Here is a 22070-nt window from a genome sequence, read left to right as displayed (position 1 = left end):
ACCATTCAGCCTTTCAGTTTAAGCTTTATTTCATGATGAGTGATTTATCAAAGACCAGGAAAATGCCAAGCTAGTCAGCATGGCAAAAGCTATGAGAAGAGTGACTCTTTTAGTCACTTTTTTAAAAATGGAATATTGCGGTTTTATTATAGCCTTATGTATCCAACAGGGCTGTGCATAGACGTTGGTTTATTTGTTTTAACTACTATGTACTAACATTTCAATTTATCGTTTGATACAATGCATTTATTATGTACATGCATGTTTTTACATAGTACTTATATTTAAAAAACAAAAACACCAGCATATAATTACATAATAGTACGTCGATAATTATAGCCTTCCCTTACACCTTAACCCACCCTTAAACCTAACCATAAACCACCAAACCTGTCCCTAACCTACCCATATACAGAGGTAGACAGTAACAAAGTACATTTACTTGAGTACTGTACTTAAGTACACTTTTTGAGTATCTGTACTTTACTTGAGTATTATTTTTTCTGGAAACATTTTACTTTAACTTCACTACATTTAAAAGACAAATATCATACTTTTTACTCTACTACATTTCTGTCAAGTTTCTTGAAGTGAATCAATCAATACAAACTAACTTAAGCTGGACAATAACTTTATCCTAGAGCTGCTGTAAAGCCTAAACAATCAGTTATGGTAATTTCCTATAATCACTGTAAAGCTACTTTGAAACAATCCATATTGTTAAAAGCGCTATATAAATGAAGGTGACTTGACTTGACTAGAAAGTAGTAATGTCAGTTAGGGGATGATTTTGGTTGCAGGGGTTGCATTTTGGTTGGAAATGAAAGTTGGGTCGAGTGGTTTCTGATGTCAACACAATTTTCATTTTCAACCACAATACCACGTCTGTCCAATGTTGGAGATTAACGTCAATCTGACGTTGGATTCTGACATCAATCTGATTTTCATTTTCAACGTTGGGTTTGGTCTTCTAAATGCAAATTTTGTCATTGTTTTGGAGCACACTAGCTTATAGCAGTAAGGCTAACATATTCATACTGAAAGCCCCAAACCTTTAAATTTGAGGGAACAGCCATTTGGGTGTCCGAAACCATTGTGGACATTATTGAGTGCACTTATTCAATCTCACATTTAATCCCACTACTGGAACTGTGTTCTAGAAATAAATATGATATTGATATGAGGGTAGGGGCAGGCATAGATTCAGAGGCATAAGGTACTGTAAGTATTACATACAACAATGCAACAATAAAACAATGCATTGACATTTACTTTTTACTTTTGATACTTAGGTACTTTAAAAACAAGTACTTCTGTACTTTTGCTTAAGTAAATATCAGTCTTTACAACTTTTACTTGCAACGGAGTAATATTTGACCAGCAGTATCTGTACTTTCACTCAAGTAAGGAAATTGTGTACTTTGTCCACCTCTGCCCGTATACCACCTCTATAGCACCAAAAGTCTTTTGCAATACAACATAAACACAATAAATACATTGCACTTATTTTTTTAAGCAAGTACATAGTAGTTAAAGACACCTAATATAACGTGTGACAAATGAAATCACTTTCATGATCACTTATCACCAGAAAAGGAGTAAAACATAACCAAGAAAACAAAACAAAAAATGTGTCAGAGGTGTTTACTGATATGGAAAATGACAGAAGGCAGAATAAATAATGATTTTATAAATTTAATCATATACACAATGTTAGTATTGCATACTGTTTGTATGTAGCTACAACAATATAGTGAGGTGCAAATAGTATCTGCCACTATTTGCATTAATTAATATCGAACTAATATTTACAAAATAACTACTATTTTCACTTTGTGCTTGTAGCCTCGGCCATAAGAAAATCCCATCTGTTCAACAGCTGGAACTTGAGATTTACTGCATACTAGAGATTCCTCTACCATCTCCTAAAAGTGAGGACAAAATTGTTATCCAAAATAAAGCAAAATGAAATGACATCCAAAAACAATTGGTAAATCCAATAAACAAACTGTAGTTCTTTCATTCAATTAAAGTCGGCCTGCAATTCCGTCACTTCACTAGACCTGGCCTGTTTACTGAAAGATGTATACATTTCTTTATGCACAAGTAAAGTGATAGATTAAAGTTCAAAGTCTCACTACAGCAGCAGTGTAATATGTGCTTCTTTCAGATAAGGTTGGAATCAAGAGAATGAGATCTTTCTTTTACATTCTCAAAAGATTACAAGTCATTTTTCTGGGAAATTAAATGGAATAATAATTTTGACAATTATTAGTCACAGGGAGCAATAAACATGTGGAGCATCTTACATTCATCACAGTATTCTATCTAACAACTGCCATGGTAACTGTTGCTCACATCAGCTAACTTTAATTAGAGTACAACTATCTATTATCTAATGATAAACATGAACTAAACCAGAAAATACCACTACTGGCTAGATTCCTGAAGAATGTCAAAAATTGAGTCATTTCATCAACCTACCAGCAAGTGTGCTTGAGAAACACTGAAATGAACGGGGTTCAATGCTGGAACTATTCAGTGTTTGGAACTATTGGTTGCCCAACGACGCATTACTTCTGCATTCTTCAATTCCTATGGTAGTCCATCGGCATTCTGTTTTTCAAAGGCTCTGGTCCAAACCAGCCATGACAGCGACACGTGACGGGGGATGCTCTTGGTCCTTTTTTAAAATGCTCCATAAACACTTCCATATTTTCGAAAAAGTAATAGTAATTTTTATTTAAATCAGCTGTCTACATACACAATGGTGTTTATATCCACAAAACATGAGTACTGAAATACTATTAAGTAACAATATACAATGTAAAATATGCAAGCAGATAACATTTTACTTGTGCAGTCTTGCAATCAGAGTGAAAATACTGTATTACTGCCCACAGATTACACATAATATATATCTTTTTTTATGTTATGCTGATGTTTGAGCACCCCTAGATTCCAGTGCCTTTTCCAAAAATACCTGAAGGACAAAACAAGAACCTTAGTAGATTTAATATAACCACAATAAACATTCATTACAAATAAAAAGCAATTAAATGTAAAAAAAATTACCCTGACAGGATCCGAGAGAGTGTCGCTCACAGGGGCTGTTTGTCCTCCTTTCATCTCTCTGTATTTCAGATATTCGTGGGCAAAGGAAATGGCCTCTTCTTCACTATTCAAAGGAAAAAAAGGACAGTGAAAGATTCAGTGAAACTATTCTTTTATTCAACTTAGAAACACAAATTAACTTGTTTTACTTAAAAAGATTAGGAACACCTATCTAATACAAATACCTCCATCATTAAAGCTACACAATGTAACTTCTGGCCCTCTGGCGTTTGAAGTATAAAACTGCAAGTTACTTGTGAAGAAACATTTTGGGAAATTACGCAAGTAACAGTGGATATAAAAAATCTGCACGCTTCAGTTAAAACAGTGTAAGACTGGAGAAACTGGAAGAACTGGAAGAGAGGGCTACTCTCTCTGAGAAAACAAAGGAAATTAACATTTGAACACACTTGCATAAGTAAGAACACCATTCGAGACGCACCACACCTCATCACCCCCTCTTTCCCCATCTCTTCTCATGCTAAGATCACCTGAAATTCACCTACAAATCTATAAGGTTTAATGTGAACAATTGTCCAACAACACTCTACATGTTTGTGATCATTTGAAATTTCTCATGGCGACTGGTACAGTTGTCTCATGCCCACAGAAGATGCACCGAAATGTTGGTCGCTGAAAATGGCATTTTCGGTTTTTGGCCGAAAGAGAGAAAAAAAAAAGGCAGAAAATATGCACAGAGGGTGTTCAGCGATCAGGTTTCCCTCTCGCGCAGCATGTTTTGTAACTTTGCGAGCGGCTCCGCTTTTCCATTCCGTATGTTCGCTGCGCTTTCCGTTCTGTGTGTGTGCGCGCTGCGTTCTCTGCTCAATGCTCTGCTCCGTGTGTGCGCTGCGCTCTGTCGCTCACAGCCCAAACACTGCACTCATGTACCGATCACGCTCACCGGAAAAGCAAAGTCCGCTCAAATAACGTACCAACATGAAATTTCTCTTGTTTCTGTTTGCAATAGCCTGATACTGTGCTGTAGCCGTGCTCTCGTTCACTGACCCACTCCCTGCTAGATGCTCACATGCTCTCATAGTAATAGCGTTGTAGGACTACTTTATTTTGATAATTGGTCAAAAAAGGTATCTGTTTAATCTGATTCTGTTGTAATAATAGATTGATATTTAATATTATTCTGTCTAATTTTTGTGTCACTTTAAATAAAAGTGTGGTTATTTTATTTTGTTGGCTTGTAGTTTTATAAATTCAGATTCAGTAAAATTATTGCATTTAATTTAAAAGTTTAATAATAATAATAATTATACAATTATACAAAAAATGTATTTAAAATAAATTAATTTCGGCCAAGTGCATCCAGAATTTTCGGTTCCGGCCCAGAATTTTTATTTTGGTGCATCCCTAGTTTTAAGAGTTTAGAGATATTTTGCTTACTGTGGCGGGCGTTAATGTAAATTGCCCTCTGTCCTCAGTAAAGTGTAAACTGCCAAGGTCTGGGACCATGATTAATGCAGATTCCCATTGTTAGCTCATGTTTCCATTTGAAAGAGGTTCCTGTCTTGGTAGAAAGGAGTATTTATAGAAATGTTTCAAAAGATGTCTAGATAAATGATCATATAAATGATCAGTAATAAATTGTCATTCTAACCTAGAATGAGGTCGAGATAAAATGGAGTCAGAAAAAAGTTGAATTGTAATTAAATTACTTCTGAAAAGACAAAACGCGCAGAAAACTTCACCCACTAATTGCACAACGAAACTGTCGTTGGACCAATTGGGGGGCCTTACAACAGCAGTTTTTTGTGACCTAAAAAAATAAAATGTCACTGTAATTTATTTATTTTTTCTTGTGAATATAAGGGACTCTTTATTAACATCCCATTACTGTTAGGCCGGAGTAAAATCTGTAGCAGTTCTCTCTGATAATTAGTTTTGCTATATTTGCTTGGACAAGAGAATAGGTGCATTCCTATATATTACAAAGAACCAGAATCTTTTGTGTTATACATGTTATATCTTGATTGTTACTACTCAAACATCAAATCAAATATAAATACTGATTATGTATTGAAAGTAGTTACTTTCCCTAAACAGTATCTTCATGTGAATGTTTAACTTCTGAATAACTGTTACTCAGTTGGGGAAAAAAAGCCTATCATAAAGTATGAAATGTAAATGTAAAATTAAACCTTAATTTGAAACTGGAGTTGGCAACCTATGGCACTCAATCACAGAAGAATGTGCACTTTGTCAGAAACACTGCGTGCTTTAAACTCTCACATTTTAATAGTAGCTATAGCTCCTAACTTAAAACAGGCTCTGTGATTAAGTAATGATTACCTCAAAATGTACAGTACGTCTGTATGCAAGTTCAAGGGAATGTATTTTAATTTATGCAAGTGAATGTGAGAAAATAATTATTTTCTGGTCCCGTTTAAATTGTGCCATGAATGTGCCATGAATGTGAACATATGTTGTCTGTGAATTTTTTATATAATTTTTCATGTTACGAGTTTGACAGTATATTGTATGATTCTTTGGCTAGCAGTTGTAGAAAAGACATAACGAGAAAGACTACATGTCGCCTATGTGACGTCACCCCATAACACATTTTCCCTCCACTTGTCAAATCACGGTGCTAATGCTGCGATAATCTATGGAGACAGATCGAGATGCCTGTGTGTTTTGTACCCAAATGTCACAATTCAAACCAAATTGGGCTGTTCTTTCTTCAGATTCCCGTCTGAAAGCAGCGAAGAGTTGTAGTCCACAAAGTGCTCTCACACAAAGTCTAACCGTATCAAACTTCTACCAGCTAAATTGTAGCATTCTTTACACGAAACATTATATTAAAAATTCACAGACAACATATGTTCACATTCATGGCAAAATTCAAACGGGACCAGAAAATTATTTTCTCAAATTCACTTGCATTGACGATTTTTCAATCTAGAGGTCCAGTGGGGTTTTACGGATGGGCGGGACTTACCAGCTCTATTAAAGGATTCAGTTCACTTCAGAATTGAAATATGCTGATAATTTACTCACCCCCATGTCATCGAAGATATCCATGTCTTTCTTTCTTCAAGAAATTAAGGTTTTTGAGGATAACATAACAGGATTTTTCTCCATATAGTGGACTTCAACAGGGATCAACGGTTTGAAGGTCCAAATTGCATTTTCTTTATAAAGTTGATATACTTTTTAACCACAAATCCTTGTCTTTCTCTAGCTTTGCGATGTACGTCCACGACTTCACGCATTACGTGGTCACTTTGGAAAGGTCACACGTGATGTAGGCGGAATGTAGGGTAGGGTGAAAAACTCCATCTCATTTTCTCCCCCAACTTCAAAATTGTCCGACATCGTTGTTTTACCTTTTTTTGTAAAGGGCGTTTGACTCAGTCTTTGCACGTTTGCTTTGTAAACACTGAGTCGGTACTTCCTCCTACGTCACGCGTTGCTCCCCGTTGAAGTTCACTATATAGAGAAAAAACCTGGAATGTTTTCCTCAAAAACATTAATTTCTTTTCGAATGAACAAAGAAAGACATGAACATCTTGGATGACATGGGGGTGAGTAAATTATGAGTAAACAAACAAATCCTTTAGTTGTTGCAGTGTTTGTATTAATACTTCCCGATCACTCTGTTAAGGTTTATTTTGCAATACTGACCGGGTGACTGTACATTATCTGTTATGTAGAACAGCTTCACCAGTACAGCAACAGTTCAAAAAAATGCTGTTTAACTTAGCAAACTAATGAACTGAATCAGAAAAAAATAATGTATGAAATTTCAAGTAGGATCAACTAACCCATTTTGCTCCATAAGGCAGTTCAGCAGCTCCTGCACTAGTTTAGAGAGACCCTTCGAGATCAAGTGCCTCTTCAAATAAGTGAAGTGTTTGGTCTTCATCAATGTCTGGGACTTGCCATTTTCACAAAGGAACGTGAACACTGTGTCTCTGATCTAGAGCAAATAAAAATGAATTAAAATATACAACTGAAGTACTGTGAAAAGATTTGTTTAACAATAAGAGAAGGAATAACCTGTGAAGGAATGCCGGCTAACTCTCCAGTGGTCATGCTTTCCTCTATCTGATCCAGAATGAGGGTAGGTTTGCAGGACAACAGGAAGCTCTATTGTTTAAAACACACAAAACATTGTTTTAGTACACACTGAAAATCAAACTCATTATTCAGATCACAGATCAGTGAAACAGGAAAGCTTGTATACATTAAAAATAAAAATCATTTATTTTAAGGTGACATAGTTACACGTTACATGTACTTACTATAGTAGTAATAATAGTAAATTATGCATAATTACAAGCAACTAACCTAAAACCAAACCCCAATATTAACTGTATCCTAATGTTGTTAATTCATATTAGTCAGTGCCTGTTTGTGTAATTAAAATTAAAGGAAGAGAAAAAAACGTATAATTATTTACTTGCCCTCATAGTATACAAAACTCACACAACTTAGCACTTTTATTTTGCAAAGCATTAAATAGATACAGTATGTGCAGAATGTCCAAGAAACTCTTTTCCATACAACAAAGGTAAACAAAAGGTATGATATTATTATGGTTTCATTCAGCCTTTTTGGGTTGTAAAGCATGATTCTCCGTAAAACTGAAAAATGATGTGTAATAGCGCCCCTTTCCCCTACAGGGAAAGCCGTACAATCTCGTCAATAGCAGGCTTTCTCATAAAAGACGAGATATTTACCATTTACTTGTAGAAATAGTATCAAGGCAACTGAAAAAACTAAATTCAATTTTATGATCCCTCTTATTGTTATGAATTGTGAACCTACTTGAATCTGTGGTTCCTTCTTTTTGACACAAGGTATGAGCAAGAGTGTGCCCAAAGAGAAGGCCTGCAGACTGAACTGAGAAAACCGCTTGGCAATGGCAACCAGATCCAAAGTGAATAAAAATGGACATCTAAAAAAAAAAAAAAAAAGAGAGAAATGGTCATCTTTGAGTTACGGAGCCCCTAAAGGGACATGGTGGTGGAAAAAATTGGGATGGGATAAAAATTATTTTTCAAAGCTTTGCTTTTCTCTTGCAAAACATTTGCATTCCCCCAAGAAACTTTGCGTTCTCTGGCTAAGAATATTTGCCTTCTCTCGCAAACTTTTGCGTTCTCTCGCAAATCTTGTGAATTCGGAAAAATACTTTCTGTTTAATGTCCCGTTGGCAGTGTTTCAGACAACTTCATACATTAGCAATGGAGCGTTTCATAGTGTTCTATTTTGAACTTGGACTTAAGTATAAAGAAATACAGTTAGTGCTTAGAGCTTTTCGGGTTTTGCACTTTACATACGGTACCTTCATACTTGAATCTCAGCCAACTGCTTAGAGATCAATTTATATAATGAAGCTCATTTTGAGGAAAATAAGGTTGTAGCTCATTGTCTGCAGTACTATGATTGGAAAGAGGTGTCATTTGTGTTTTAACAACATTTAGCTCACAAGTTTGAATCTGTGAATATATTGCCAAATTTACTGAACTCCTTGAACTAAGCACTGACTGGATTTCTTTATGCTTAAATCCAAGCTCAAAATAAAACTCAACGAACCACTCCATTGTTGATGTATGGAGTTGTCTGAAACATCGCCAGCGGGACATTAAACAGGAAGTGTTTGCCTGAACTCACAACAAGATTTGCGAGAGAACAAAATCTTTGCGAGAGAATGCAATAGTTTTGCGAGACAATGCAGTAGCTTTGAAAACAATTGTTTTCCTTCCATCCCATATTTTTTCCACTACCGTCCCTTTAGGTGCTCCGTATTGAGTAAATATTGAAGACAGCAGAAACAAATGATCAAATCACAGATACAATTGAATTATTAAGTAGCGGGACAAAGTTGTCAAAGTATTCTGTGTAGTGGCAGGAAGAGTATGCACTTTTGAAAAAAATAATAATAAGAGAATGGCTTGTTTAGCCATTATATTTTAATAATTTCTTTGAACTTATTTTCCAATGTAGTGTTGTCACGGTACCAATATTTCAGTATTCGGTACCAATACCTGTGAAAATCCACAGTTCTCGGTACCAATTTCGGTACCAAAGCTTAATTTAGATTAAATTTACATCTATTAAAGTGTATATCACGGTTACAAAGATGGAAACTGTAGTATTAAAAACACTTTACAATAAGATTCTATTTGTTAGATAACATTAGATAAAATGACCTAACAATTAACAATAGTTATATACTGTAGCAATTATTCTCCTTGGGATTAATTAAAAAATGTACTAATACATTTTTAAAATTAAAAGTTTTATCTGTTAACATTATTTAATGCACAATGAATAAAGTGAACAAACATGCACAATTAAGTAATGTTAATGAATGGTATCCTACTGTAGTGTTACCAAACTATAATACAGGAGATAAAACGTGTTTTATTTGACTTAACTGTACTTTTATTTAATCCAAAACTGCGTTCATCTTTAATTTTAAAAGGGCTTTTTAAACCTGCTAAGAGTGATCCAGCCAAGAATAAGCCTAGAACTGCTTTTCTGATGGACTGATTTAATGACATAAATAGGGATGCACTGATACTGATACCAGTATTTGGGTGTCAGTCCGATACTGTGCTCGTAAAACTACCCCGATACAACCGCACCCGATACCACTTTAGGGGCCGTTCACATATCGCGTTTTTTGCGTGTGCAAATTCGTTTTTTCAAATGTAGGCTATGCCGCGGCGAGATGAAAAAAATCTCGACATCTCATCTCAACAGGTCATGTGACAAAAAACAACCGATCAGCTTCGGCCTTTCCATAACAACATCGAAAGCTTGGCCGAACAGCTGATCATAGCTTTACAGGGATGGCTTTTTATTTCTCATCTGTGACCAGATGAGATTGGCTGAAATTCGGGACGGTGTTCGGACACCAGCCATGTCAACGAAACCAATTAATGAAAATTAGCTTATCAATGCAAATCTAAATTCACGCCTACGGTATCTTTGCAGAACTTCAAAAAAGGAAACAAAAAAGATGCTGCAGCCAATGAGCAGCCATCAGGTGCTGGCTGCAGGACGACTCAACCTCCACAGTTTTTAATGTTTTATCAGACAAAAACTACTCAAGATTTTGCTTTAGTATAATTTTCGGGACATTTAGGTCCTGATTCGGGACAAAAGCTTAGATTTCGGGACTGTCCCGAATTTTTTCGGGACGTCTGGTCACCCTACTTCCTCGTCATCATGGAGAGCACTGTTCGCATCGCTTTCTCCTTCTTTCCACAAGCGCTTGCTCTCCCGTGGCATCGGTCGTTGCTATGCAACCATGAACAAAGGCGCGCCTGGAAAAACGAGCGTGTCGCTTCTATTATGAGCATGCATGCCGCGCGCCTACGTTTGAAACAACGAATTTGCAAGAGCAAAAAACGCGCTATGTGAACTGCCCCTTATAGCATTTACATTACATTTAGTCATTTAGCAGACGCTTTTATCCAAAGCGACTTACAAATTAATTAAGTGTTATTTTGTTATTCGACTGTATTTGTTATTCGACTTACAAATTAATTAAGTATAGCAACGTGACATTAGCCTAATCCAAAATATTTCCATATGTGGATCTTTCCCCCTTTCTTGTCAACGAGTGGATTCAGAGCCACCGCATTAGTAGCGCCGCCGGTGGCCATGTCTCAGTGTTTTTATGAAGAGGACGCAACTGTGCACCTTTCGGACAGCGAATCAAGAACCGGATTAACCCAGTACTTCGGTACTTAAGAAAAGCTGGTACCGTAACGGTTTAATTTTTTTAGTACGGACTACGGTAACACTTTATTTTACAGTGTCATTGTTACATATGTTACATGTACTTACCATAGTAATAACAATACATTTTGCATAATTACATGCAACTAACCCTCAACCAAATCTTAATCCTACCCTAACCCTACAGTAAGTACATGTTGTTAATTAATATTACTCAGTAATTAAATGTATAATTACACTGAAACAATGACACCTTAAAATAAAGTGTAACCCCGACTTGGTACCGAAGTACCGGGTCTTTTGATAACACTATTCCAATGTGTATTTATTTATTTATTAAACTGCAAGGTTTCCAGTAAAATTACCACTCCCACCAGTCTGCTATGGATAGGCTTCACCAGAGTCAAATACCACCTTGCTTTAGTAGGAAATACTTCTTAGCAAACTTTTAGTCATAATGGTTTCGATTGGTATTGTTCCCGTGTACAAGAATTCAAAGAGTAAATGTTTAGCGGGAGTGAGTTATTTTCAGTTTCAAGTTAAGGATCCAGTGCGTTGTAGACAGTGGGTAATGGCAGAAAAGAATCGTAAATAAGGTGAAAGGCTGCGAACCTGTGTATGTAGTCAACATTTCAAACTGGATGACAATGAAGACAGTGTTTTAGGCCAAATGCAGGGGAAAATTTTAAAGAGACTGGCATTCTGTAAGTTAATTAGGAAGAGGAGGAACGGGGAGCACCTTCTGCCCAATCCCACCAAGCCAAAAGCCGTTGAGCACATGTAAGAATGCTGTTACCATTGTGTTCAGTTATTACAATAAGAGTAGACAATAAGAACAATACATTTTTCAGTGATAAACCTACCCTAACAACAACTTTTTTGTAAACAACTTCACTAATAAGCTATTGCTTACAATACTTATACTTTCTGTTTTGATCAAACAGACCCTTGGACTGAAAACTTACTTTAGAAGCAGGACAAATGTCTGATACATAACGTCATGCTGTTGAGGGCTGAGAGGAAGAGAGGCTGTAAAATAATCAAAAGACAAACAGTGAAAAGTATATAAGAAATAAAAATGTATATGCAACATTGCAGAGAAACTTCTAAGTATTTCCATTTTTACCTGTCAAGAAAGGGGCTTGAATCACACTTCGCCATATCCTAGAAAGACTTTGCCCCTGCAGGAAAATAACATTAAAAACAAATAAAATAAATAAATAAAAATCTTGGCAGTTTCGTGTTAAATTGACCTAAATCAGAAGTGTCAAAGACACTACCCATGGAGGAGCCCAATCCAGCAATTTCTATTTCATCTTTCCTGAGGTGCAATTATAATGTTGGATTTTTACATCAAAAACTGTGATAATTTAGGAATAAAGGCCCTTTTCTAAACTGATTTTAGTTTCTGATCTGAACTGATCTGACCTCTGACTGAAATATTTTACATTAAAAGGGTGTGTTTTCTTTAGGACTTAAATCGAAGGCCCTCTGCTATGAATGGGTAAAAATCTTAATATGATAAAGTATATGGCTTGAGGTAAAAATAAACGCATTGTGAAACGTGTTCTGAAGCGATGTAAGTACTAGAAGTTATGGCTCATTCTAGAAGATACGGTACTCTGCGCTTCCACATTGTTTTGCTTCAGAAGACATTGATTTATCCACTTGCTTTAGATGGATTACCATCATGATGGCTGTGTGTGCTTTGTTAGAGAATTAACATTTGGGAAGCCATTCACTTGCATTATATGGACTCACAGAGATGCATTATGTTTCTAAAAAGATTGTTTCGGATTGTTTTTTTGTTGAGGGTTAAAAAAAATATATTTCTTGGGTAGAGTATATGTCTCAGGAAGAGCATTGGCTTTCAGGGCAATCTAATGTTAAGGATGCTATACATGCTTTTATTTCATTCTGTCTGGACTACTGCATGGCATTAGTCAGTTCTCTCTATCTCGCTTACAGTTTGCGCAAAATGCTGCTGCAAGACTTATAACAAGACGACAGACCATTTTACACTTGTGACCTCTTTACACCGGCAACTGATGAAATATAGATTCCAATACAGTAATACAATATGCTGTTATTTGTATTTAAATCTTGTTCTATTGTCATTGTGTTGAGCATGTTGTGGCCCACAAGAAATAATATTTTAGTTTGGCCCTTGCCCTAAAATGAGTCTGACACCCCAGATCTAAATAAAAACAAAGGTTAGGAAAATGATCACCTCTAAAAGGCTTGGCACTGCAATGAGAGCTTCAAGAACCTTCTGCAAGTAGCTTGTCTATAGAAGAAAAAGAAGAAACATTTTCTGAAATTTACAACAGCAATGAACACAAGGAGGCAGCAATGTACCGTCCACCTAAAGAAACATCACATGAATCAGCCAGCTTTAGGTACACTGTTCAAACCAGTGAAAAGCATGACTAATCGTCTAAAAAAAGACAGGATTCATAGTTCACATGCACAATTTTCGTGGGTTTTTCCAATATCAAAAATATTATCGCCATTGTTTCAGGATGCAGTGTTTGTGCACTAGTACACAAAATGACTCTAATGACTGCAACAGCTTTAAAAGGATAGTAATGTACATGTGACTTACCATATTGAACGACACAAGTTTTTGCAAGACACTGTTCCACAGCTGCAAGTCATAAACCTCATACTCCAAACAAAGATCTGCCACAAGACGGACAGCCTGGAAAAAATTATGAATAATGTATGCAGATTATGCTTTAGTGGAATTGTGAGATAGTCTGCATGACAATAAAGATATACATAAAACACATACATGAAGCTTTAACTAATATTTATTTATTTATATTTTTTTTTAGTGTTTACATGTTTTACAACGACACTCAAAAAGAGCAATGCCACAGTGTTCATACTCTTCAGGTCGTCAAACTATAAATGGATTACTAACAGTTTTCTCTGCTCATTAAATTGGATAGGAGAAAGTATATAAAACAGAGAAAATTACACACTTCATCTTTAAATGCTCAAGCACAGCATGGCCTTCTGTTCACATCAAGACAAACATTCAGTCTGATTTCCGAATGCGATTTCTATTTAAATGTATTTTAGTGCTCAATTTAGCGCTTTAATCAATGTTGAAAACTTCAATTTCTTTTTTCCAAAGTTCTTTGGTAAATAGAAAGTTATAAAAACAACATATCTTTTGTAACATTATAAATGTCTTATTGCATCCCTGCTGAATAGAAGTATTAATTTCTTAAAAAGAACCAAAGAAAAAGACAAACTAACAAAAAAATCTTACTGATTTCAACATTTTCAATTTCCCCACCACTCCTCCTCATACTAAACTTTGTTTCAAAACTGTAGTAAGAACTGACAGAACTTGTCTGTTGAAATGAGGGGGTTCAATATTAGTTGCAATATCTACCTGAGGTTCGTTGTTGTGGTTCTTCCATAAACCCTTGATCATGCCTTCTTTTGGGCTGCTGATGAACATTTCCAAGGTATAGGGAATGTTCAGGGCTTCCATCTGGGCAAGGTACATGTAACACTTCAAATAATATCTGTGAAAACATCAATATATGGTCATTAATGCAGCAAATTCATCAATCTTGATTAAAACTAAATGGCAAAAAGGTTTTTTTTTGCATTAACACTTGGACATATAAAATGGTTACAGTTCTATTATTATTAAAATTGCACGCAAACAACTGAAATAATTTAATAGTATTTTCTAGATGCTGCTCACTTGATTTTGCTACTAGGCCGGTTGGAAAGTGCCTCCAAAGTGTTAGCATCTGCTAAGTGAGTGAGACAGATCAAAGCACGGCTACGATGTTCAAAGGTCAGACGAAGGCCCGATCCTCCCAGGGGCTGAAAAGATGAACAAATGTTAAGCATGTCAGACCTTTACTTTCCCTGCCAACAAATATGCCACTAATTACTTTATAAGGTAAGTAAAAAACAATTATAACAGTATAAACATTTATTTAGCTGGAAAACTATGGTGTATAATGTGTAACACATCACTGATTTCTTTATTTTCAACACATTCTAAATGATGCTTCAAACATTTTCAGAAGTAACTCTTGCAATCTGACAAAACCTTATTTAATGCATGCCTGAGATAAAGTTATCTTGGTGAACAAGATATTGTTTTGCATCTTCAAGTTTGCTTCTATTTTAATATCATTTTTTAAGTTTAGTTAAAATTTAGTAAAATAATAATTGTAATTTTTAACGGTAAAAGTCTGTAAAAACGCTAACTGGTTAATGGTAAGTTCTATAACTTTTTACTATTTTATATTTATAGATCTAGCAGAAGCTTTAATGTAATTTTTAGGGGTGTGACGAGACACTTAGCTCACGAGATGAGAAGAGACGAGATTGGGTTCACGAGAACGAGACGAGATTTTTGCACAGTTTTTTTTAAGAAATTCTTAATGACAAAATTCATGACTGGAAAAATAGTCTGCAGGTGCATTTTGAAATGTTTTAACTAATCATATTGTAAATGAATGTCATTTCAGTTCTACTTTGAGTATGAATTATCATATGCATTGAAAGACAACAATATACAAGCACTGTAAAAGTTTTTGCCACAAACTCAACTGACTGGCTTCTCTCGTGTATGATTTCACATGAGTCTCTTCAGACCTGACTATACATGAATTATGAGCTTCTAGAACTTCTGATTGAGGCTGTGTGTGACCTCTTTATTGAACTCCTTTCCACAAATTGAACAGAAACAAAAATAACATTTTTTTCTTAAAACTTTTTTCTCAAACTTAATCACAAGTTCAACCATAATCAAAGTACTCTTTCAATATTCAATGTGCAAACAGAGACCAAAACAAAGACCAGAGCTAAGAAGTGGTTACAACTACACAGTCCAGCCTAAGATAGGTTTGATATTGGGAGACAGGCTATCGTATCTAGCCTAATTTGGGCGCATCAGGGAGCTCACGTTTTACTTTACTCGGATTCGCGATCGCACGTACTCTGTGTGCGGCGGTCCTGACTGTGCATTCTACAAGACAAGACATTTATTAGTCTCTGTTGCACAACGAATCCTCCACCATGGTCTTCCTTGTCAGTCATCTCGCCTTACTCTCGTTGCGTGATCAGTGAACTGTGATTCCTGCTGCACTGTGTGTGACTCTGCAGCTCGTGCTGGATGAGCAGAGCAGACGTTTACAATAGTTTACAATTGAAACCACCGTTATCCAACTGAATTAAATGGTTTTTATTTCTATAAAAAAGCTAAACGAAAGTGGAGGCAGTGCCACGGTGGGGAACGTAATGTGATGTAAATGTATCGGTGGCATTTTCTGTGTATTTCACCCTCATGGTCTGTCATGGAGCATTTTCACCTTGATGAGAAATCTTGTCACATTTTAATATCGCGAGATCTCATGACAGAAGATCTCGTCACAGCCCTAGCAATTTTACAAAAAAAAGTAATCATATAAATTACAGTGAAAAACTGATAAATTGATATTCCCAGAATTCTCAGCATGAGATCAGCAAACAATCAGCATTGTTTGTATTTTTTTTTTTTTACTTGAATAATTGTAAAAAAAAATTGTTATCAGTTATATAAATTAGGGTTTTATGACACATTTTATGATGTTAAATTAATGTTTATTGCATTATTTTAGTGCCATGTGTGTTACCATGATGTGTTTTGTATTCGTTTGTATGACACCATACAACCATCTATATATTAGTATTTATCTCAGCTTGTGGAAAATATACTTTGATTTATTGTGAGGATTTCTCTTAACCACCTGTGTTTGTATGGTACGAAAAGTTGGTGTATTAACATTACATCAGTTCATTAAAGTGTTTTTTTTTTAACTGTAAATTTAAGTTCAATATGTAAAATTGAATGTCGCTACTGTATTTTTAAAATAAAACATTTTACTTTTATTTTTTATGCTAAAGTTCTGGTCAACCAATATGGCCTTTCTGGTGATGCTGGATGAACAAGGAAAATGGTGAAGCTAGTTCATAAGCCTGGTGGGAACACCAGCATCCCATGCAACAGACCAGCATCTAAAACACCTCACTAGTGACCAGCGATGCTGATCTTTTCAGCAGGGATGTTATAATGCGATCAGTGTTCTACCATACAAACACTATTAGTAATTCCAGTGCTCTTTCAAAAAGATGAAGATAAAACATTCACTCGTATAAACATTTTCAACATATGATATAAACATCATAAAGTAAACACTTTTATAATCCATCAACAGTAAATAATAATGATAATTACAACAAGAAAGTTAACTTTGTACCCTTAAGTGTATAAATCCAAAAAGTATAACAATGTAAATGTTTCAATCTATTACCACCTCTTATATTACGTGGAATAAATTCAATTCCAAACAAAATGAATTTTTTTTTACAAATTTAAATGTTTGTTTTTACCATATTATAACAATGATTAGGTGCTAGTTCACACAAAACACTTTGTTGAAAACGAAGGCGTGGCTGCCCACATTCGCTCCCTGATAGGGTCTTCTGGATCACTGCGTATCCTTCCCTGATTCGTCAAGCCCCTAATCCTATGACCATTACGCTACTGGAACATGACAATAACAGGCCAGAGCCGTCGCTCTTAACAGCTCTGTAACATAAACATACCAGCCCCGATGACTGTGCAAACAATGACATAGAGACGGAACTGCAAGCTTTGCTGACTTAGACAACCTTTTTAGCAGCAGTTGTGCACTTAAACTCTGCATTTTATATTACTGCAGCTGCCTGCATGTGCAAGAGCCAAGCCTATATTTTAGAGTTATCGGAAACAATCAGCAACTGTTTACACTTCTACGCGCATGCCCAGTGTGCATGAATGGTCATGTGACATGCGTTTTCGGGTGTATAGTGTGGACGGAGGTCTTTTCTGAAATGCAGTAGAAACGCCAGTATGGACGAGGATTGTTTTCATTTTAAAACGCCATGTTAAAACGAAAACACACATAAACAGGGCCTGATGTTTAGGTTTCTGTTGAGGGTGAAAAGTCCTACTTACCCACGTTTGAGCTGTCAGGATGGGACTGAGCAAACGAGCACTTATATCCATGGGGTGCATCTGCAGCAAATAAACAACTCTGCAGTATAAAGAGAATGAGAGGAAATGAAACAGGGGAAAGATAAAGACTTCAATAAGACATCTAACCATGTTACAGAAACATGTTTAATCCATTTGGTAATATTACATGGTAAAACTTTTTGTATTTTGTATTAGTACCTCATGAGATCAGGGTCATCATTTATATCAGTCACATAGTCCTGCTGATTTATGTCCTAGAGAAAAAGAAGGTATGAATTTAAGTCTAGTTTAATAATGCACCCTCATACCAAGTATGTTTACATGTGTAGATTTAATCAAGCTTTAGTCGGAATTTGCTGTACAACTATAGCAATAAATGTGTTGGTCTCTCAAAAGACTTCGCAGAATTTGCAGCATGTCTGATATATTTTACACACCTTGCCATTAGACTGCCCTGTTTGGCACAACCATTTCTCCAAAAGAATGTTCCGGATCTTCAGAAGATCGACACCATTGATGGAGGCAATATCCTTGGCCACGCTGTGAATGTCTGTCCAGTTTCAGAGAGAGGTGGCAGAATAAATATCCAAGCACACATGCATGCACTACCATTAACATTTTTGAGGTTGTTAAGATTCAATAAGGTTTTTCTTAAGAATTTTCTTATTTTCAAGATTCTTTGATGAATAGAATGTTCGAAAGAACTTAGTAAAGACTTTAACATGTCACTAGGTTACTGTCACTTTTGATCAATAAAATACAGCAAATAATGCAAGATCAAATTGATCTTACAGCACAGATATACTATAGTCCTTGTCCTTACCAGGGTAAGTCATCCCAGCAGGGTTTTTCATACGGTCCACCACTGAGCTATGCTCAAAGAGAGCTACAATAAGGCGCCCAGGCAGGCCTGTGAGCTTGAGGAGCTCTGGGGAGCTGAGCTGAGATGAAAGGAGAGCGTTCTCTGTGGCCGAGCGCTGATATTGCAACTGCAGTTTAGAGATGAGTGCCTCACCTCGAGCCTGCAAATTCTCCTGGTAAATGATCCAAACAAGACAGAATCAAGAAGAGAGAGGGACAGAGTAATGAAGGATTGGGACAGACAGAGATTTGTGTAATAAATGTGGTTAACAACATCCTTAGTCCTTACTAATAAAACTATAGGAATCATGAACTCAGAAATCCAATTTTCTTCTGAGAAGGTGTCATTGCACAATAAAACACAGTATAGTCAACCAAAATGCAAAGCCATGGCGGTAAATACATCCTTGCTTATTCGTCAAATGCCTGCCAGTATGCCAATATAAAATTATGATTTAAATTTTGAGCTGTCAGGTAGAAATTGGGAAATTGCTTCAATCATTCCTACGTGTTTATGTTATTTCTTTAAACTGAACAGCTTCTACTTTGCGTGATTTTCAACTAGTCAGCAAACTAGCATGGACAGTTCTAAACGGTTCCACAGAAGAAAGTAAGTCTCAATTTCGGAATGACAGGAGGGTGAGCAAATGCCTTTTTTTTGTTTTTGTTTATGTGGAGTACTCCTTTAAGTGAATTTTAAACAGTATCGGGCAACTACAAGTTCCCAGTTCCTTTTTAATGATAGAGGCACTGCAAACTGTAACAACATTTAATGCACCAACATAACACAAATTTACTCTCAAGGAAAGAGTTATTATTACTACTTTTTAGGGCTGTTGATTTAAACAATGAATCATGATTTCAGCCATTAACAATTATCCTTCATTAACCTTTTCAAACCAACCTGTCCAGTGCTGGTCTTCTCATTAACAGTGTTTTTTTTTCTTTGATTACTAATTATACTTTATACCTGTTGAGTTTCCTTTTATGAATGAATTTGCATTTATGAATAACTTGCATTTACTAATTGAGACTAGTTACAGCACTTGCCTATTGTTGATATGTTGCTTCTTTTGTTCTCCTCATTTGTAAGTTGGATAAAGGCATCTGCTAAATGGTTAAACGAAAATGTAAAATATTGTGTTGCTTGGAAAAGGCACTAAATAAATCTAATCCTTCATTGTTGTCATGCTTAGCATCAAAATGTGCAAAATGTTAAAAGTATGTGTAGTCACAAAACCAGCACACTCGACAAAATCTGATCACAAGAGGCTACTGGAGATGCATTAATATCAGGTGTACTTAAAGTCTTTAAACTGACCACGTGTGATCAAATCAAGTTCTATCTTCCCTTGGAAAGTGGGTTGGGTTTAACAGATGAGCCATGTTTCATGTTCATGTTTATCTATTTATCAAGACAGCTTAAAAATATATAAATGGTGCACTTGCAAAACATGGTTTTACATTGTTTGTCCTCAAAACAATATATTTAGATTTTCTTTGGGAAGCCAACATACCTCCAGAGCATCAGACTTCTGCAACCTGTGTACGAGTTCCAAGCTGAACTTTAAGAAATCAGTCTTTTCTGCACCTGAAATAAAATAATAATAAAAAGTAAAAAATAAATCAAATGCGATACACAGCACTGTCCAACCAATTTTCTTATTTATGTATTTATTATTACAATGACTCTGCTCAAGTCCACTACAGCAGAATCAGGCACCAAAGTATACGTTGTAAAACACAGTCCGTGAATAACTTTGGTCTGTTCCTTGCATAAAGCTATTGTATTTCTTCAGAAGACTTGCGACATAATGTGCAAGTCACATGAACTACTTTCATGTTACTTTTTGGCTATTATCTTAGCTTAGCTTGACATCATTTGCCAACATTCAATTTCATTTTACGGGGTATGTAAAAGAGAAAACTGAACAAGACAGGCTTTATAAAAAAAAAAAAAAAAAAAGTGTTGAAGGGATCGAGTGCTGTCATACCAGCAGACTCACCTGCAGGAAGGTCCTGAGCAATTTTATGAATTGTGGCTGCAGCAAGTTCCAGATTCTGAATGCACAGTGCATGTTTAAAGATACTCTGAGTCACACTGGACGACTCTTTGCTGGGACCAAGATGCTGGTTTTTCTTAGACTGATCCATTAGCAAAGGCAAAAGATTCTTCTTGAACACATGGTTCACAGCTAAAACATACAGCTTATCAAGATTAAGCTGGGTAAAAAGCAAAACAGAAAAAATACTGTAAATATCTCCTGTAAAAGAGGCACAAAGTGGCACACACACACGTTTCTTCACATAACTTTTGTTCTTATGAATGTCAGTTATATGTTTTTAAAAACTGCACTAATATTGTTGAGTTGTTGAATTTTGATATTTATCCATGTCAGATAATATGTGTAGAGCTAAATATATTATACTAGGTTTAATGTAAACAATTAACATGGTTTTGATGGATGATGGATGGTGGTGGTGGGGGGGGGGGGGGGGGCAGTGGGGTGGCCAGTTTATTTTAGGGGTGGCCATAGTCATTGTATAGACAGTTAAATGAACCGTGAGCTTAGCGGTACTACATACAATGCAATTGTTTATGAGAGGCTTCCTGGCGAAGATGTGGTATTGTGATGTCACTTTGGCTTTACGGACCGACCAGGGTGTGTGTGAATAAATGCAGAGTACAGGAATGCTCTGGCAGTGTGAATGAACAAAATCACGCAATCCCAAAACAGTTGTGGAACGACTTTTACAGAAAATTTACAGAATTTCTGTGTGAAAGGGGCACTTCAAAGCCCTTGTTTTATTAGCGCTGTAGATGCAAACTGTGTGCTGTCACTTTACATTTCTAATAATAAATCATTGACAAGCAAATAAAAATAAAAAAGAAATAAAAAAAAAGAAACAAACAGTGATCTTAGCTCTGTCAACATGTATGTTACCTTCAGCAATTTACAGATGAAGAGCAGCGTGGGTAAAGTGTCCTCACTAAGTTCAGGAGCTGTTGGCACGGCACACAATAAAAAGAGGAAACAGAAAATAAATTAGTAATTAAGGACAAATTAAAAACACAATAAGGTAAATCTGGAAGGCAGTGGTACAATAAACAAGGTTGCCAAAAATCAACACACTGATACACACAGACAATTTTCCAGAAGGCGTGGTTGGTCTGGAATAGCAGATGAAAAGGCAGGCGGGTGTTAGCTAAAGCAGTGGGTTCAAGACCGTTCTCCAAAAGATATGAGCTCTCCAGGTCAGTGGGAGGAGAGATTCTTCTATGTGACTTTAAATGCTGGAGTAATCCAACCATCTAAACAATAAATCATAAAGATGTTACAATGAA

General features: G+C 35.9%; 1 protein-coding gene across 2 annotated transcripts in view; it reads right to left on the bottom strand.

Annotated features, from left to right (window-relative positions):
- Positions 1-1680: 1680 nt before the first annotated feature.
- Positions 1681-22070, bottom strand: part of kntc1 (kinetochore associated 1) — a 52763-nt gene continuing 32373 nt past the window's right edge. For both annotated transcript variants that reach the window (XM_079872687.1, XM_079872688.1), the window contains exons 42-60: positions 21869-22037; positions 21670-21728; positions 20731-20947; positions 20242-20315; positions 18687-18897; positions 18301-18413; positions 18062-18117; positions 17843-17921; positions 14552-14676; positions 14231-14366; positions 13430-13525; positions 13055-13111; positions 11951-12005; positions 11790-11853; positions 7900-8029; positions 7129-7218; positions 6894-7048; positions 3076-3178; positions 1681-2983 (exon numbers count right to left, since the gene is read on the bottom strand). In XM_079872687.1, coding sequence (XP_079728813.1) covers positions 2933-2983; positions 3076-3178; positions 6894-7048; positions 7129-7218; positions 7900-8029; positions 11790-11853; positions 11951-12005; positions 13055-13111; positions 13430-13525; positions 14231-14366; positions 14552-14676; positions 17843-17921; positions 18062-18117; positions 18301-18413; positions 18687-18897; positions 20242-20315; positions 20731-20947; positions 21670-21728; positions 21869-22037 — 2040 coding nt within the window. In that variant the 3' untranslated portion in view covers positions 1681-2932. The remainder of the gene's footprint in view (positions 2984-3075; positions 3179-6893; positions 7049-7128; positions 7219-7899; positions 8030-11789; positions 11854-11950; positions 12006-13054; positions 13112-13429; positions 13526-14230; positions 14367-14551; positions 14677-17842; positions 17922-18061; positions 18118-18300; positions 18414-18686; positions 18898-20241; positions 20316-20730; positions 20948-21669; positions 21729-21868; positions 22038-22070) is intronic.

Source organism: Squalius cephalus (genome assembly GCF_949319135.1).
Source record: "Squalius cephalus genome assembly, chromosome: 5".
Lineage (NCBI taxonomy): Eukaryota > Metazoa > Chordata > Actinopteri > Cypriniformes > Leuciscidae > Squalius > Squalius cephalus.
This window is presented reverse-complemented; position numbering and strand designations above follow the sequence as displayed.